Below are 18091 nucleotides of genomic sequence, written 5' to 3'. Positions count from 1 at the left end.
AGGCGTACATGCAGGCAGAACACTATACATAATACATATTAAAACAAAACAATTAAAGCAACTGAAATAACACAAGAATAATGTTTCAGAATTACTAGGTTAGGCACAGTGATCCAGACCTGTAATCCAAGTACTGAGGAGGAGAAGGTAAGAGAATATGAATCCCAGGGCAGACTGAACCACCGAGAGAAGCCGTATTTCAAAATCAAAAGGAAAAAGAAAGCTGGGGATCTGAGTGGCATAGCACTTGCCTAGCATGCGGAAGGTTCTAAGTTCAAGCTCTAGTACTGGAGAGAAAAAAGCTAACTAAAATTCTACAAAAGAAAAAGCAACACAGAAAAAAAAGATTGGAAGGAAAAGAATTGGTCAGGTGGTAGCTCACGCCTATAACCCCAGTACTTGAGGCCGCCTCAGCCTCAAGGCGAGTTCAAGACCAGCATGGGTTGCATAGTGAGAGCCTGTCTCCAAAGCCACGGTGCTGGAGCTGTGGCCCAGTTGTTAGAATGTCTGTCTAGAACGCATGAAGCCCTGCGTACAGCCTCACCACCACAGAAAGCCAGAGTGGCGGCACAATCTGATAGTAGAAGCAAGAGAATCCAAAGTTCAAGGTCATCCTTCACTACAAAGAGACTTCAAGGCCAGCTCGGGTTACAAGAGACTTCTATCACAGTAAATAAATAAAACAGATATTTATCTTTGGATGGCAGTTCTAATTTTTTCCCTCTACCTTTATTTTCCGAACTAGGATTTTAACAGTAAGCGTGCATTTATTATGAAACACACTAGTAAAGAAAACACTGAAGGTAGGTGGGCTCTCATACTCCTCTTTCAGCACACAGACACCCAAGGCACCAAGAGACCAAGTCAAGTGATGTGGAAGGATGTTTGGTGACCAAGTGTCAGAGGTCTGAAGGACAGAGTCTCTCCAGAAAGAGTGGCTGCACCCAGTGAGCTGGCTCTGCGTCTGGGCCACATCTGAGGCTCCCTAGGGCTATGCACACCCACCCCACTGAGCAGACAACCAACCCCAGGTTAGACCTCAACTAGGCCATCTGGAGAGTTGAGATATTGTTCCCAGAGACCCGACACAGTCACAAAGAGTCACGGAAAAGCCTCTAAGGAAGTGTCCAAGGTTGCTTGGTCTACAGCTCCAAACTTAAGAGTCACCTAGAAATGAGTTCCCAGCTGCTGACTCGGCTCCATGGGAAAAGAGCTTGCCACACAAGCCTGGTGACCTGAGTCTGATCCTAGAACCAGTGTAAATATGGAAGGAGAGATCTGACTCCACAAAGTTGTCCTCTGGCCACGCATGTACTTATTGGGACACACATGCCTTCTCCCCAGCCCCACGTGACGCATATCACACACACACACACACACACACACACACACACACACACACACTAAATAATACTAAATAAGTATTTTTAAAAAGTGAGTTCTTAGCCAGGCGGTGGTGGCGCACGCCTTTAATCCCAGCACTTGGGAGGCAGAGGCAGGCGGATCTTTGTGAGTTCGAGGACAGCCTGGTCTACAGAGCGAGATCCAGAAAAGGCGCAAAGCTACACAGAGAAACCCTGTCTCGAAAAAAAAAAAAAAAAAAAGTGAGTTCTTGAGTCCTGACCTTCACCTTAGAATTAGGATTTCCAGTTGGGTAATAGTGGTGCACATCTTTAATCCCAGCACTCAGGAAGCAGAGGCAGGTGAATCTCTGTGAGTTTGAGGCCAGCCTGGTCTACAGAGCAAGTACCAGGATAGCCAAGGCTACACAGAGAAACCCTATCTCAAAAAACAAAACAAAACAAACAAACAAAAGAATTAGAATTTTCAGGGGCAAGACCAAGGAATTATTTTCTTAGCTTTAATTTTATTTATTTTTCACATTGTTACTGTGTATGTGTGTGTGTGTGTGTGTGTGTGTGTGTGTGTGTACACACACATAGATGCCATGGCTTGATGTGGAGCTAAGAGGATAAAAGCTGATTCTTCCCTCCCACCACGTGGATGCCAGGGATCAAACTGGAGTTGTTAAGCTTGGTGGCTGGCACCTTTTACCCTCTGACCTATCTTATCTCATCCACCCAAGGCTGAGTAATTCTCATGCTTGAGAAGAACTCAGGACGCTTCTGATAGCTTGGAAATGCTGAGAAAATTCTGGTTCTCTTCCACTGACTCATTTAAATGAGAAGATCCACGGAGTGGGGCTTGGGGAGGGTTAGGACAACCCAGGAAGAGAGGATGGAGGGGAAACTGGTGGTAGGGATGTAAAATAAATGAAAAAATTCAATTAATAAAAAGAAAAAAATGAGCCGGGCGGTGGTGGCGCACGCCTTTAATCCCAGCACTCAGGAGGCAGAGGCAGGCGGATCTTTGTGAGTTCGAGGCCAGCCTGGTCTACAAAGCGAGTTCCAGGAAAGGCGCAAAACTACACAGAGAAACCCTGTCTCAAAAAACCAAAAAAGAAAAAAATGAGAAGAGTTTAAATCTAGAGTTTAAAAGTGGTTAGTAAGAGGCGGAGAGACGTCTCAGTGGTTAAGAATACTGTCTGCTCTTCCAGAGGACCCAGATTCAATTCCCAGCACCCACATGGCGGCTCACATTTGTCCCCAGTCCCAGGTGATCTTATGACCTCCTTTGGCCTTCCAGGGCACCACGTGCATGTGCAGACAGACACACAAGCAAAACACCTACAGACCTAAGACAGTTTAAAGGAAGAAATGTTTTCAAGTGGCTGGTCAGTTCAGGGGGTGGCTCAGGGGTGGGGAAAAAAGAACTTGTTGAGGTTGACATGCTGGATGAGTACTGGTGTTCCATATGCCATGGGTTTGATTCCCAACACCGAAAGGACCAAAGACTAGGACGTCAACTGTCACCCAGCAGAGCCAGGAGTCTGGTCCTCCTTCCTGTTGTCAGTTAGCATCGCCTCTTCTTCTTCTTCTTCTTCTTCATCTTCTTCTTCTTCTTCTTCTTCTTCTTCTTCTTCTTCTTCTTCTTCTTCTTCTTCTTCTTCTTCTCCTTCTCCTTCTCCTTCTCCTTCTTCTTCATCTTCTCCTCCTCCTCCTCCTTCTCCTCCTCCTCCTCCTTCTCCTCCTCCTCCTTCCCCTTCCTCCTCTTCCTCTTCTTCTTCCTCTCCCTCTCCCTCACTCTTTCTTCTTTCTTCTTTTTGAGATAGGATTTTTTTTTTTTCTGAGACAGGGTTTCTCTGTGTAGCTCTAGCTGTCCTGGAACTCACTCTGTAGACCAGGCTGGCCTCAAACTCACAGAGATCCGCCTGCCTCTGCCTCCCAAGTGCTGAGATTAAAGAGGTGCACCACCACCGCCCCGCCTTGAGATAGGATTTTGCTATGTAGCTCTATCTGACCCAGAACTCCCGGCAATACTCCTACCTCAGGCTCCTAAGTAACTAGGATTACTGGTATCAACTCCCAGGCTACTAATGCCTCTTTGCCTGGCTTTATGATCCCAAGGGAGGGAAGTCCCAGCCCTGGGTGGGGAAGGAGCAGTCTATGCTACTCACGTGTCAATGGCTTGCTGGAATTTCCCAACTCTGGCAAAAACTCTGCCAATATTGTCAAGGGCTCTCGATTTTGCATCTGGAAGATCACTGGGGAGAAGCAGCAAAAACAGCCATTAAGTAGAAATCAGGTATTACGGTGAAAAAGGTAAACACCGGGATCCTGGCTTCAGGAACTCAGGGCTCCAGGCAGAAGATCTCCAGGCAGGCAAGGCTGTGGCACACAGGCCCATCTGTGCCCGTAGCCTGAGATGGACATCATAAGGATCTTTCCAGAGTTGACAGCCTACAAAGATGTCCCTTTGGTCCAACAATTTTCCCATCTAGAATTTACCTCACGATAATGTAACAAGAACACTTTTCACTAGCTGCTCTCACAGTCTGTCTAAGATAGGTTTCCCCTTCCAGCGGGGGCCCCCTAGGGGCTAGGGAGTACGGCTCAGTGCTAGAGCCTGCCTAGACTGCACAGGGCCCCAGGTCAGATCTCCAGTGCCACCAAAAAGTTAAAAGAGTGGGTACTCCGCTGTGGTGTGACAGCTAAACACATTGTGCTTTCTTAATTTATTCTTGATATTAATGAGAGCTGCCAAGAGGGGTGGTGCACAGCTTTATGTCTTTAATTCCAGAACTACAGAGGCAGAGGCAGGTGGAGCTCTAAGTGTGAAGCCAGATTGGTCTATACAGTGAGGTCCAGGTAAGCCAAGGCTACATAGTGAGACCCTGTTTTTAAAAAAAAAGAGGAGCTGGATGGTGGTGGTGCACGCCTTTAATCCCAGCACTCGGGAGGCAGAGCCAGGCGGATCTCTGTGAGTTCGAGGCCAGCCTGGGCTACCAAGTGAGATCCAGGACAGCCAGAGCTACACAGAGAAACCCTGTCTCGAAAAACCAAAAACAAACAAACAAACAAACAAATAAATAAATAAATGATACTAGCCGACAGGGAGGAACTGGGGTGGGATTTCTATACACTTCCCCCATGGCTACCCCTACCCTAGAGTGAGACCCTAATTTAAAAGCTGAAGAGTGAGTGGCAGTGGCTTGGCAGCGTGAGCTCTGAGGAAAGGGACACCCTGCCAAAGGAGGCAAAAGCAGAGCTCACAGCTAGGGTCCTTCCAAGGGCGTCAGGCCAGAAAGCCGGGCCGAGTGACAGCGAAGTGAGGAAGAGCAGCCTCTGAGCACTGGGCTGTCCTTCACGGGGAGGCCAGCTCAGGAAGCCCAGGGCGGGTGGCCAGGACATGAACAGGACAGAGGGAGGTACCAGGAGCCTCCTGGACTTCCTCAAGGGAGTGGCCGCCTGAGGCTTCGGGACTCCGGGAGCAAGATGTGTGGGAGAGAACGAAGGGACTGGTTAAATGTGGGGTTGCTCCAGGACATTCCAAGAGGAATGCCTTGGAGGCTGTTAAACATACAGGTCTGGGACTTGTGAGGGAAGAAGTAAAAAGACCTCTGGGAGATGGCTGCATCCAAGGTGTTACTCACACGCCCTTTTCTCTTTTGGAGACGGACCCTGACTAAGCAGTCCTGAGTGGCCTAGAACTCACAGAGATCCACCTGCCTTTGCCTTCTGAGCTCTGGGATTAAGACACTCAGAACACACAAGCCTTATTTTCCTTCCATGACCCCTGTCAGGTGGTATTATCAGACCTTCAGTATAGGTGAAGAAACTGAGGGGAGGAGCAACTTAAATCCACACAGCTCTGAGTGACAGAGCTGGGAGTCAAGGACACAGCTATCTCCAACTCTGGGTCTATCCCACCCCTCGCTCCATTACAGAATGGCTAATATGTGATCCTCCTCCGTAGCCCTTAGGGACACACAAGACATTGCCCAGGAGTGGATGGCACTGAGGGTGTGGCTAAGCAAGGAGAAGGCAGGAGCCATTGTGCCCAAGGCTGGGAGTGGCACCACAGGCCACTGGAGGCTATGTCCCAGGAAGCGATGGCCTGTTATATGGGAAGCCTTGAGTCTTGGAAAGAGCCCATCTCTGGGAATGTTGACAGTACTGTTACGAGGCATGCTAGGTACTTCCCTGTGGGTCAGCAGGGAAGGAGAGTCCTCAGACAAAGGACTTTGGAAATCTGTGGGGACAGCAAGAGAGAGACACCAAAACAGGGAGAGCAGCAGCTGTGGCTAAGGACTGAGGCACTGAGTAAATTGCGGTGGCCCAACTTGAAGTGTTTCCCCAAAAGGCTCAGGCATTAAAGCTTGGTCACCACTTGATGGCACTCTAGAGAAAAGATTAGGTCAGAGTGCCAACAATCACTGATGGGTTCTTCCGGAATGGCTGCTGAGAGGTGGAACCTGACTAGAGGAAGGAGGCCACTAGGAACATCCCTTTGAGTCTCTTATCCTTTCTCTCTTTGCTCACTGGCTGCATGCTGTTAAGAGAGAGGCTTCCCATGTCTCTCCACACTGATGTTTTAGCCTGGCCCAAGAGCAATGGAGCCGGTCTTCAATGGACGGAAACCTCCAACACCAGGAGCAAAATAAGTCCTTACTCCCTTAAGCCATCTCCGGTGTGTTCTGTCACAGTGAAGGACAACTGAACAGCACACAGGGTGCACAGCGTGACAGGAGACTGAGACAAGTTCAGAACTGTGGGTTGAGTGGACACCGTAGCCGTGAATGACCCCACAAGACGCAGAACCGGGATGCTCAGGGCTAGGGAGATGCTCAGTGGGTGGAGGCGCTTGCTTGTCTGATGGCCTGAGGTTGATCGTTGGACCATATGGTAGGAGAAGAGAACTGATTTCCAACAACTGGTCCTCTGCTTGCACGAATTCTCTGGCACACATGTGCACATGAGTGCGCATATACAATGAATAAATACATAAATAAATATATAACAAATTAAACAACAACAATAACAACCCCAGGATGCCCGGAAAGTGATGGCCCTGTCAGGAAGTTTCAGGTTGAGAAGAGCTTATTTCAGCAAGACTTGACAACACTGTTAAATGAATACTAGGTACAGTGTCAGGTTTCTGTTCTTCTTTTCTTATGTATAGTTCTGTGCATATGTATGGTATGTCCGTGTGTGTGGTGTGTATGTGTGTCTGTGTATGCATATGGTATATCTGTGTGTGTGTGTGTCTGTGCATGTGTATGGTATATCTGTGTGTGTGTGTGTGTGTCTGTGTGTGTGTGTGTGTCTGTGCATGTGTATGGTATATCTATGTGTGTGTGTGTGTGTGTGTGTGTGTGTGTCTGTGTGTCTGTGTGTCTGTGTGTCAACTGGAACTGACTGAACCCAGGGCCTTGAACATGCTAAGCAGTTGCTCTACCACTGTGCTACGTCCCCAGCCCAATTGTCTCAAGTTCTTGGCCTGCACCTTTACATCTGTCCTCTCCTCCACACCAGGGCAGGAACAGCCTCGCCCACTCCACTGAGTGGAAACACTGAGGCGGAGCCGCTGAGGATTTGCCTAAGATCCCACTGCCCAGTCAGATCTACTGGCCCAAAGCCTTATCCTCTGGGTCACCACATGGTCCACAAAGCTCCGCTTGACTTGACCCAGCTTCCTCTAGGCCCCTCTCACACTCCATCCTGAAGCTTCCTCCAGCCTCAGCCTTTCCCACAGGGCCAATATGCTGTACTAACACCCCTGCCCTAGCATCCTCCAATATGTTTTTTAACATGATCACAATTACAATTTAAATGGCTAGGACATTTTTTTTGGTCAGATAGCCAAACCTATATCTGGTCATTGCTATGTTCCCAATGCTAGAAACATCGGGTATGTCTGCGGCCTGATACAAGAATTAAAAAGAAAAAAAGAAATCCCCAAGAACTAGACCCCTGGGGACTCATTGGAACTTTGAGCCATTGTGCTCCAGTGTATAGGAAAAAAAAAAAAAAAGCTACCAGTGTAGGTTAGCTTTCTACCTTTAGTCCTGAGTACTGGAACCCTATTTCCACTGGGCTCCACCTCAGGCCTGCCCTGCAGGACAGAAAACGGGAACGAAGCTCTGAGCAGCCCTGGCAAAGGTTCTCGGAGGCCTAGGGACCTTGGCCACTCACTATTCCTTGGCGATCTCCAGGTCCTTTCTGTGGCTCTGCAAGGCGGCCACCATCTGCCCCAGCTCGATCTGGGCGTTGCCTATGCAGCTGTACAAGTTCCCAACCAGTTCGTCCTTGTTTGGTACCTCGTCTTTGTTCCATTCCAGAACCTTCTTAAGTACTTTCTCTGCCTTTTGAAGGCTCCCTTCAGCGCTGCCGCTGGTCAACACTGGGAAGAGAGAGAGGTGATGACACGGAGGTGAGGGTTGTTGATGGGCTGACCCCTCTCCTCCCAGATAATTTCCATCCACGGGTCAGCAGAGCCCCAGAGCTCAGGCTATCGTTGTCGCTTCCTCCCCGGCCCTGAGAACACTACCCACACATGTCAATGTCCTCTAGGCTCTTGAGGATGTAGTGGGCTGTCTGCGAGGGGCTGCGTTTCCGGTCCCTTAGCCACTTTTCTTGCATCAGCTTCCGGTCTCGCTCCCTGGCATAGATGGGCTTCTGCTGCCTCCAAAAGTTGCTACGGGTGTCCAGGTAGTTGATGCCGGTCATGATGAGGTCCTCCACGGTCAGGCCGTTCTTGATGGTGCCTTTGATGAGGTCTGTGGGGGAAGGGGTTTGAGGGGGGCATCGCTGAGATCACACATGTAAGGATGGGAGTCCCTGCTGTAGGGCCCCGGGAGAACCTTTGCCTGCCGTCGTGGTAACAGTGAGGAAGGAGGGAGTTTGCGAGTGGGGTGGAAAGGGTCTAACTGATCCTGGAGGAGGTCAGAGGCACATTCTTGGGACAAGCCTTTCCCTGCAAAATAGGAGGGACAAGAAGGGTCACCTGGACAACTCTCTGAGAAGCTGTGTCCTCAGGAAAAAAAGGGGAGTCTGAATGTAAAACTTGCCAGTCCTCACCAAGTAGCCAGGAGCCAAGTAAGCTAGCCAAGTGCATGCTGGGAGCTATTGGGGAGTGCCTTCATTCCGTCTACTGTGTGGCCAGAGGTTAGAGCCAAGAGCAATGATGCAAGGCCACTGCTCAGGCCACTCCTGCCCTCCACAGCAGGTCCTCTGGAGAGCAGGAAGCCCTTCAGGCCTGTTACCAAGGAGATGTGCCAGCAGGAAAGCTGTGTGCCACAACCCCACAGAGAACCCTACAGATGATCTTAGGAAAAAACTAATTCTGGAGAGAAGGGATTTGTTTCCAAGGTGACCCCTGCCCAGGCTTATCAGTTCACAGCAATGCCCCCACCCCAGGTTAGTGGGGACTATATATTTCAGGGCTCTGTCAGCACAGTGTGATGGGAAGGGTATTGGATTGGATTCTAGTGATGACATCACCACAAGCTTGCTTGTCACCTTGGACATTCAGTGAATTCTATTTCCTTATCTATGAAATGGGGGGATGGACCAGGTGACATTTCAGAACATGTAGTACTAATGTGCTCACATCGCAGCACCTGTCTGTCGGGTTCCTTTACCCATGCACAGCGTATGGTGGTGGTTATGATTTGATCTTGAATGTCCCTCCCTCGACCTCGGGTATTGGCTTGGTTCCTAGCCCGTTTACTAAGGGATGGTGGAAGAACCTTTAGGAGGTGGAACCTACTGGGAAAAAGTTAGGCTGTTGGGGGGCATGCCTTTGAACAGGGGATATTAGGATCTCTGCTCCTTCCTCTGTCATTACCTCCTGGCCACCTCTGTCCTACCAGGTGCTCCCCACTACAATGTTCTGCCTCACCTCAGGCCCCAAAACAACAGAGTTACCTGAATACCCGACTATGAAATCTCTGAAACTTAAGCCAAAATAAGTATTTCTTTTTTTTTTTTTCTTTCTTTCTTTTTTTGGAAACAGGATCTCACTATATATCCCTGGCTGTCCTGGAACTTGCTGCATAGACCAGGCTGGCCTAAAACTCAGAGACCCACCTGCCTCTGCCTCTGCTGCAATTAAAGGTATGGGCCGCCCTGTCAGACCCGCATCTTTCCTTCTTACAGGTTGACTATCTGAGGTGCTCTGTCACAGTGATAGAAAGTTGGCAAAGGAGCCCATGTAATTAAAAGCAGTGGCCCTGAATGTGGACTTCTTGGGCTTAGATATGAGCGGTCGTGTTGCCTAGTCTCATGTGACTTGAGTCAGGTGAGAACACCCTAAAACGACCTAGGCACAGGTCCGTGTCAGTTGCATTCCGAGACAGGCTGTGCCTTAAGCATCCACCCAGGATTTCAACTGCCCCAGCCCCGCTGGCCACAATGGGTCTGAGACCTTCATCCAGAAGGAGCTTCTCCAGGTATTCCTTGTCCACATACAGCTCCCCGAGCAGCTGCCGGACAGTCTTCTCGCTCTTGAGCGAGCCCTTTCGCTTGGTTTCGTGCTTGGTGTTGTAGGACAGTTGCTTCACGGGTGGAGGCTTCTGTTGGGCTTTCTTACTCTGGAAAACGGAGCAACAGCCACTGGAGTCTCAACAGGGAGCAGAGAGTCTGCAGACTGAGAGTCTGAGACTCCGCCGCCCTGCCCCTCCAGGACTCTCTATGGGCTGAGAACCATGAAATATGCTTGGATGGGCACAGCTGGATTCCCAAGATACCTCTGGAGCTGGGGCAGAATCTCATGGCAGCCCATGATGGGAGGAAGTGGAATGCTCCCAGGCAGTAGGGTTTGGAAGGTACAGGTGGCCTCAGAACCAGGCCCCTTACCTCAGCTTGTTTGCTTAAGAAGGAGAGGTCTCCTTTGTTCTCTAGCTTAATTGAAGAAGGACCTGGAGGACAGAGGCGGAACTCAGCTGGGCCAAACCTCTCAGGCTTGACCTAGCACATACTTTGATGTGGAAATGGCTACCTTTGGCAGAGGCTGTAGCAAAGCTGGCTCTGAGCCACCCTCACACACAAAAGGTGTCTCTTGGAGGCCGGGCGGTGGTGGCGCACGCCTTTAATCCCAGCACTTGGGAGGCAGAGGCAGGCGGATCTCTGTGAGTTCGAGGCCAGCCGGGTCTCCAAAGCGAGTTCCAGGAAAGGTGCAAAGCTAAACAGAGAAACCCTGTCTCGGAAAAAAAAAAAAAAAAAAAAAAAAAACAACCAAAAAAAAAGGTGTCTCTTGGACACTAACTAGACAGTCCCACTAGCCTGAGGCCATGGCAGCCAGATTTGCAAATAAAGGGAGATCTGGGATTGAGGGAGACACTGTCACATGTCATTTCCACGCTCTGCTATCCACAGGGACAAAGTCTCAATCATCTCCCTCCTCCCTCTGCCGTAGGGCTGATGGGTAAAGCCAGCCCTTGGTACTTGTACAGTGAGGGAGGAGCCAGCCTCAGAAAAGCTGCACTCAGGATCCTGTTCTAGTTTATGTATGACTTCAGACTCTAGAAAGGACAACTTCAGAGCAGCCCTCCTAGCATGCCTAGGAGGTCACTCCATGGACAGAACTTAACCTGTGACCTCAGCAACAGCCACATCCAAGTGTGAGACTCCCCGGTGGTAGCTGCTTGCACTCTGCACCCCAGACCTTCCCCACACCTGCCTGGGTAGGACACAGCCCCATGCTCACTCACTTCCCACTGAGTTGTTGATGGCTTCCTGGGCTTTCTGAATTCCAACTTTGAATTCCCGATCAGGTCTCAGTTTGTAGCCCCGATGATAGAACACCAAGGCAAACTCAAAGTCTCCCATGGTGTACAGGGTCTCAGCCTTCTGTAAAATCCCCTGGAATGAAAGGCAAGTCAAATCCAGGTGGAGAGACAAGACCTCATAGGGCTTGGATGGTAGAATGGAAGGGTCCTAGATTGGAGGTCAAGGTTGGAATACAAGAGGCAGGGAGCAAGTACTGAAGAGAAAAGGGCATCAGACACTAAGTGATCCAGCTGGTTCTTCAGGAAATGGCGAAAGCAAGGCTGAGTCCTCCCACCCAGCAGTCACCTTGCAGAAAGTTGGGTCACTCTGAAGTGAGGCCTCGGCATCATTCAAGGATTTCTCCAAGTCTCCCATCTTCAGGTAGCACTTGGAGCGGGCAACCAGGCAGTTCTTATCTCCGCTTTGAAGGTGAAGAGCCTGGCAAAGGAAGCGCTCTGATGGGCAGATGCCAGGAAGAGCAAGGCAGCCTCCTGGCCCCAAAGGGCAGCCCACAGCTCCTGCAGTTTGTCAGTACACTGGCCTCCGAGTCTCATCAGACGCAAGCAGTCCAACCCAATCTTTGCTCAGTGAACACGAACATCTATGTTGGCTGGTCTTGGAGAAAGCTGAATCTCGGCTACTAAGGAAGCCACTGGTTGAGACGTGGGAATCGGCTATGCTGTAGATATCTGGTTTTCTGCCAAATCCTTCTAGTTCATTCCAGCAATACAACTTCAAGATGGTTTGTGTATACCAAGCTCAACAGCAAACCTCAACTGGCTGCATACCATGGGCAATGCAAATGGCAAAGTCTAACGCAAACGAAGTAGATTTTAGGACCATCTAAAACTTCACCCACTAGCTTTTGTGTGCAAGGATTAGAACCCAGGACTTCATGAATATTGCGGCCAGTTCTCTACCTTTGAGTTCTACCCCTAGCCCAAGTCTCTCCCCCTCACTCCCACCCCCAACCCCACATTAGTTGTTTTGTTGTTGTTGTTGTTTGGTTTGGTTTTAAGAGGTGATCTCACACTGTAGTCTTGACTTGGCCTGGAGCTTGCTGTGTAGATGGACCAGGCTGGCCTCAAGCACTCTGCCATCTTTCCTGCTTCTACCTTGTGGGTGCTGGAGTTACAGGATGCGCCCCCATACCCAGCCCTTCTCTCATTTCTGCAGTCTCTCGTCAGTAGCAGGGATTATAGACGTGTGTGCCATCACACCTGGCTTGAGCCCCCTTTTTTTTTTTTTTAACGTGGCAAAGTGAGAACTATCACTATCTGGGGGGACTAAGATGGAAACATGAGGAAGACAGAAGCCGTCTGGGGTCCCTAGTGTAAGGATGGGCACGCCCCTCGCTCCCTGTGTCCTGCCATCTTTGTTTTTTATTTTATTTTATTTTTTAATTAATTTTGTGTGCGTCTGCCTGTGTGCATGCAACAGTGTGCACGTGGAGGTCAGGGAACAACCTGCAAGACATGGTCCTCTCCGTCCACCAGGCGGGTGTGGGATCAAACTCAGCTCCTCGGGCTTGGCCAAAAGTGCCTTTCTCCCCCGCCCAGTTTGTTTTTTTCAGGCAGGGCCTCACACAGTCCAGGCTGGCTCCAAATTCATTATGTAGCCGAGGCTGCCCCTGCACTCTTGATCTTTCTGTTTCAGCCTCCCTCAAGTGCTAGGACTACAAGTGTGTGTGTGTGTGTGTGTGATCACACCCAGCTATGTCCTGTCACCTTCTGATTGAGACCATAACAGCTGCAGTGAATGTCTGTCCTGGTCCTGGAGTCGCCAGGACAGAAAGAGAACATTGCCCCGAGGGAAGGTGGCTGTGTATGAGGTGGCCTCCCGTTCTAGGAAAGGCAGGCACCAGACAGGCGTCCCTGGCCTTCAGACTGGGTCTGCCCTCTCTGGGACCTTCCTTCTTTTCTAGGAAGAGGAAGCAGCTATTATCTTTCCTAGAATGGGAGGGCTTCTCTCCCACAGCTACCCGCCCGTGGGGTCAACCTCGCTTTCTGTTTCAGCTGCTCCAGGACCAGACAGCTCTAGGGCAAGAGAGGAATGGGCAGGGGCAGGGCTCCTGAACTCAATCTGCCTATCTGGTCATCATTTCTCTTGAAGGGTGTGACTAGGGAGAAGAGGCAGAAGACTGGGAACAGCTGAGAAGCTCAACTCTGGAAATCTTGGGTTTGGTTAGTAGGTTGACACTTCATTTAAGGGTTTTTTTTTTTAATTTAATTAATTTTTAAAATTTATTTTATGTGCATTGGTGTTTTGCCTGCATGCATGTCTGTGTGAGGATGCCAGATCCCCTGGAACTGGAGTTACAGACAGTTGTGGGTACTGGGATTTGAACCTGGGTCCTCTGGAAGAGCAGTCATCTTTCCAGCTCCCATTTAAGAATTTTTGTTTGTTTGTTTTTCTGGTTTTTCGAGACAGGGTTTCTCTGTGTAACAGCTCTGGATGTCCTAGAACTCACTTTGTAGACCAGGCTGGCCTTAAACTCGAAATCCTCCTGTCTCAGTCTCTTGAGTACTGAGCTTACAAGTACCACCATGCCCTGCTGCTATGCCATTTGAAATAAGGAGAGCTGGGTATGGTAGCGCCCACCTTTAATCCTATCACTCTGGAGGCAGAGGCAGGTGGATTTCTGAGTTTGAGGTAGCCTGGTCTACAGAGCAAGTTCCAGGATGGCCAGGGCTACACAGAGAAACCCTGTCTTGAAAAACAAACAAAAAGAAGTTAGATGCAGGCTATGGGCTGGTCATGTTCCTCAGTAGAAGAGCAATTGCCTAGCATGTGGGAGGGTCTGCATCCCAGTACCACAGCAGGAAAATACAGTATGTGCTTTCTAGAAAAGGAAATTGTTATTTTCTTTTAGAGGCAGGGTCTCCAGTATCCCAGGCTGGCCTTGAACTTGCAAAGTAGCCATGGATGATCTTAAATCTCTCTTCCTCCTTTCTCTACCTGCCAGGTGCTCAGTTTTAAGCAGGATCAAAACCAGGGCTTCATGCATAGGAAGCAAACACTCTACCAACTAAACTACGTTTCCAGCAAAAGGAAAAGGTTGTAAGAACACTTTACAGTGTGGAGGTTGGCACCTCAGGCAACTGGAGTCTGAATGTTTGGCTTGGAGATCTTCCTCCCCCACCTGCTAGTTCAGTGCTGTGACCTTGGGTGTGTTACCTAACTTCTATATCCACTTCCTCATCTATAAAGTGGAGTGCAATAGTAATCCCCTCATAGGCTTGCACTGTGCTTGGCGGTTTGTCTAGTATCCCTAAAACAACTCCCAACCCCTTTAGGACGCAATGGTGCAATCTTTAGTAAGGTTCCTACAAGATACTAACTTCACTAATGACCACTTTCTTACAAGCAAGCCTGTGCTAGAGACTCTGTGGCTTCCACATTTAGCCTCTCAGGCAATCTTCAACTAATAATGGGAAACTGAGTTTATCAAGAGAAAGGTAATTGTGAAACATTTAAATGCCACCAACTGGCAGACATAAATGAGAAATGGGAGAAAAGAACAAAGGCCAGGGCTTTTGTAACAGCGGTGTATCACGGGAACCAGTAATATTAGACACAAAACAGATTATCAGGCATCATCAGGACCTCACATTGCTAGTGATGGGGTGGGGCTGGAGACGTTTCAGCAATTAAGAGCACTGTCTGCTCTTACAGAGGACCTGGGTTCAAGTCCCAGCACTCATATAGCAGCTCACAACCCCCAGTAACTCCAGTTCCAGAGGATCTGAAGTCCTCTTCTGCCCTCCAAGAGCAAAGCACGATGTGGTTGCATGCATATACTGAAAGACCCTAGCCCTTCAGGCTTACACCCCCAAGCCTCAGGAAGAGAGAAACTTCAAGCACCAGAAAATGAGAAACTAAAAATCTAGTTTTAAGGGCCACCTGACTCAGCCACTACTCAATCACCCCTGTAACAATGTAAAAAGATTTCTGTTAAGAGATGTGCTCAACTGTGACTGGGATAGTTGCAAGTGTTCCAGGAAGGACTACTGTGACCTTTGTAAACTCAACTCCCGCCCTGATACCCACCTTGAGGTTTCAGGAAAAATGTGCACACTGACGTAACTGTACCCCCTCTGTGATCACTCTGTGACCAGACCATGATCTTGTGAAACGAAATTGTATGGGAATTGTAATCTTATGGCTTTTGTGGGTTTTTCCTTTAAAAGCCCTCATGGGGCTGCAGTAAGAGGCGGCTCTTGCTCTTAGGAGCAGAGTTTGCCCTTCTGTACAGAAGCCAATAAATTCCTTGTGCTGTTGCATCAACTGGACTGGAGTCTGGGTTCTTGGGGCGCCCACTTGAGACCCTAAACTTTGGGGTCCAACAATACACGCAGGCAAAAAACATAAAAATATTTTTAAAATGGTGATGGGGGCTATTTTTAAAATAGAGATGGTTCATTGGTTAATAGCACTTACTACTCTTGCAGAGGACCCAGGTATGGATTCCAGCACTCACGTGGTGGCACATAACTGTCTGTAACTCCAGTTCCAGGGGACCCAATGCCCTCTCCTGGCTTCCACAGGCACCAGGCATGCATGTATGCATGTGCTATACATATGTACAAACATATATGCATACATACAGGCACTCGCTCATACACAAGCGTACACACACACACACACACACAAAATCTTAAAAAAAAAAAAAAAAATGTGTTGAGCCAGGAAGTGGAGTTGCAGCACGCCCGAATTCAACTATAGGGAGTTGGCCTCCAGAGTACATAAGGAGACCAACTTCCAAAGGTGTCACACACTGGCTGTTGCAAGTTTGAGACCACCCTGGACTACAGAACAAGTCCCTATCTCAAAAGAGGAGGAGAGGGAGGGAAGGAGGGAGGGAGGGAGGGAGGGAGGGAGGAGGGAAGAGAGGGGGAAGAAGAGAAAAAAGGGAGGAGCTGGAGGAGGAGTGGCAGGAGGAGGCAGAGAAAAGGAGAGAAGAAGGGGAGGAGGAAGAGAGAAAAAGGAGAGGAGGGAGAGAGAAGGGGAGGAGGGGGAAGGAGAGAGAAGGAGGGAGGCGAAGCAGTGAAAGGTTCAAGAGCGACTCACATTGCTAAAGCTCTGGGCGGCCTTAACATAATCTCCGCACAGATACAACCTCTCGCCCTCTGCCATGTAGGAGGGAAAGGTGCTTCGCAAGGTATCAGCTTCGCCATCGGACATGGTCATCTGACTTTTGGAGATTCTGAAGCGGATCCAGAAAAGGAAAGAGGCTGGAGAGAACCTCCGCCTAGTTTGTGGCAGTCCCGTCTCTTAGCAACCCAGAGACAAAGTTTGACTTCCGGTCCCTCCCCTCCCCCGGGCGGTGTTAGGATCCTGGGCGAGCCTACCCAGTGTGCACATGCGCGTGTGCGGCTCCCCGCGCACCGGTCGGACAAGTGTTGAGCGCGTGGCCGGCAACTGCAGAGGCGGTGGTGCTCCGGAGTGACCGCTGTTGTACACGGCTTGCTTCTCTCCCCAGTCGCCACGTGGAAAGCCTCTCGGGCAAGGCAGCCAAGAAAATGAGAATTGGAGGCAAAATTCCAAGTAGGCAGAAGGCTTATGCGCTCCAGGTCCCATCAGAAAGGAGAGAGTCAGAGAGCTTGGGCAGGCTTCGCTCCTGTCACTTTCTAGCCACGTGATCCTGGGCCAAGCATATTAGGGAACTGAAAAGAACACTTTCCACCTGCCAAATGAACATGAAAATAATAGAGCCCTCAGGGACATGAGGATTTGCATGAGAATACAGTGGAGAGTGGGGTGGATCTAGCTTTCAATTTCACATATGTATGGAACATTGGCTAATAGCAAATCTAAACTAAGGTCGATCCAGACAACCTTCCCCGTAGATTTAGATCCACCAAAACAAATAGGTAAATAAATAAATAAAGTGGATTAATGGTTGTAGCGATAGCTGAGTCGGTAAAGTGTTTGCCAAGCAGGAAGCTCTGCTTGGATCCCAAAACCAAGGTACAGTTCAGTGTGGTGGCACAATCTTGTTGTACCAGCACAAAACAGAAACAGGTGCATCCCTGAGGTGTCCTCTGGCAGCCACACTCTCGCGTGTACAAACACACACATATGATCACACACATTTAAAAAAAAACTACTGGGGGCTGGAGAGATGGCTCAGCAGTTAAGAGCACTGGCTGCTCTTCTGGAGGACTTGGGCTCAATTCCCAGCACCCACATGGCTGCTCACAACTGCCTATAACTCCTCTTCCAAGGGATCTGATTCTCCCATATAGACATACTTGCAGGCAAAACATCTATGTATATAAAATAAATAAGTTATAAAAAAAATGGTACCTCCAAGTTCCCACAATACTTTAAATAGTTCAATTAACTGGCTCAACCACACTGCTTTAAAAAGGTCTATTCCCCAAAGAGATTGTGACTTAAGAACTTTTGCTCCCCCCATCTACTCATTCTATTTATTTATTTATTTATTTATTTATTTAGATTTTTCTGAGACAGGGTTTCTCTATGTAGCTTTGGTGCCTGTCCTGGATCTTGCTGTGTAGCCCAGGCTGGCCTTGAACTTAAAGAGATCCTCTTGGCTCTGCCTCCCGAGTGCTGGGATTAAAGGCGTTCGCCACCACCTCCCAGGCTCATTCTATTTTATAAGTGAGTGTTTGGGCTGCATGTATGTATGTATGTATATATGTACACCATATGCATGCTTGGTGCCCATGGAGGTCAGAAGAGGGCATCAAATCCTCTGGAACTGGAGTTACAGATGGTTTCCAACCACCACTTGGATCTCATGCATGAGTAGTCAGTGCTCTTAACCACTGAGCCATCTCTCCAGCCCAGAACTTTGTCTTAAACTGTGCTTCCAGAATTCAGCTGAACCAGATGTGGTGGCCCATACCTTTAATCTCCACACCCCGGAGTCTTTGTGAGATCCGGGCCAGCCTGGTCTACATAGCAAGTTCCAGGCCAGCCATGTCTATGCAGTGAGACCCTGTCTCAAACAC

The 18091-nt window shown here is 49.1% G+C and overlaps 1 protein-coding gene across 2 annotated transcripts in view; it reads right to left on the bottom strand.

Moving 5' to 3' along the window:
* Nucleotides 1-16422, bottom strand: part of Odad4 (outer dynein arm docking complex subunit 4) — a 28041-nt gene extending 11619 nt beyond the window's left edge. The window contains exons 1-8 of one of the 2 annotated variants that reach the window (XM_059271781.1): nt 16182-16422; nt 11418-11549; nt 11054-11204; nt 10200-10261; nt 9769-9934; nt 7895-8119; nt 7536-7743; nt 3518-3604 (exon numbers count right to left, since the gene is read on the bottom strand). In XM_059271781.1, the coding sequence (XP_059127764.1) occupies nt 3518-3604; nt 7536-7743; nt 7895-8119; nt 9769-9934; nt 10200-10261; nt 11054-11204; nt 11418-11549; nt 16182-16301 (1151 nt within the window). In that variant the 5' untranslated portion in view covers nt 16302-16422. The remainder of the gene's footprint in view (nt 1-3517; nt 3605-7535; nt 7744-7894; nt 8120-9768; nt 9935-10199; nt 10262-11053; nt 11205-11417; nt 11550-16181) is intronic. The other variant, XM_059271782.1, reaches the window with a different exon arrangement.
* Between the last annotated feature and the right edge of the window lie 1669 nt (nt 16423-18091).

The sequence above is a fragment of the Peromyscus eremicus genome, chromosome 8a (genome assembly GCF_949786415.1).
Source record: "Peromyscus eremicus chromosome 8a, PerEre_H2_v1, whole genome shotgun sequence".
Taxonomy (NCBI): Eukaryota; Metazoa; Chordata; class Mammalia; order Rodentia; family Cricetidae; genus Peromyscus; species Peromyscus eremicus.
This window is presented reverse-complemented; position numbering and strand designations above follow the sequence as displayed.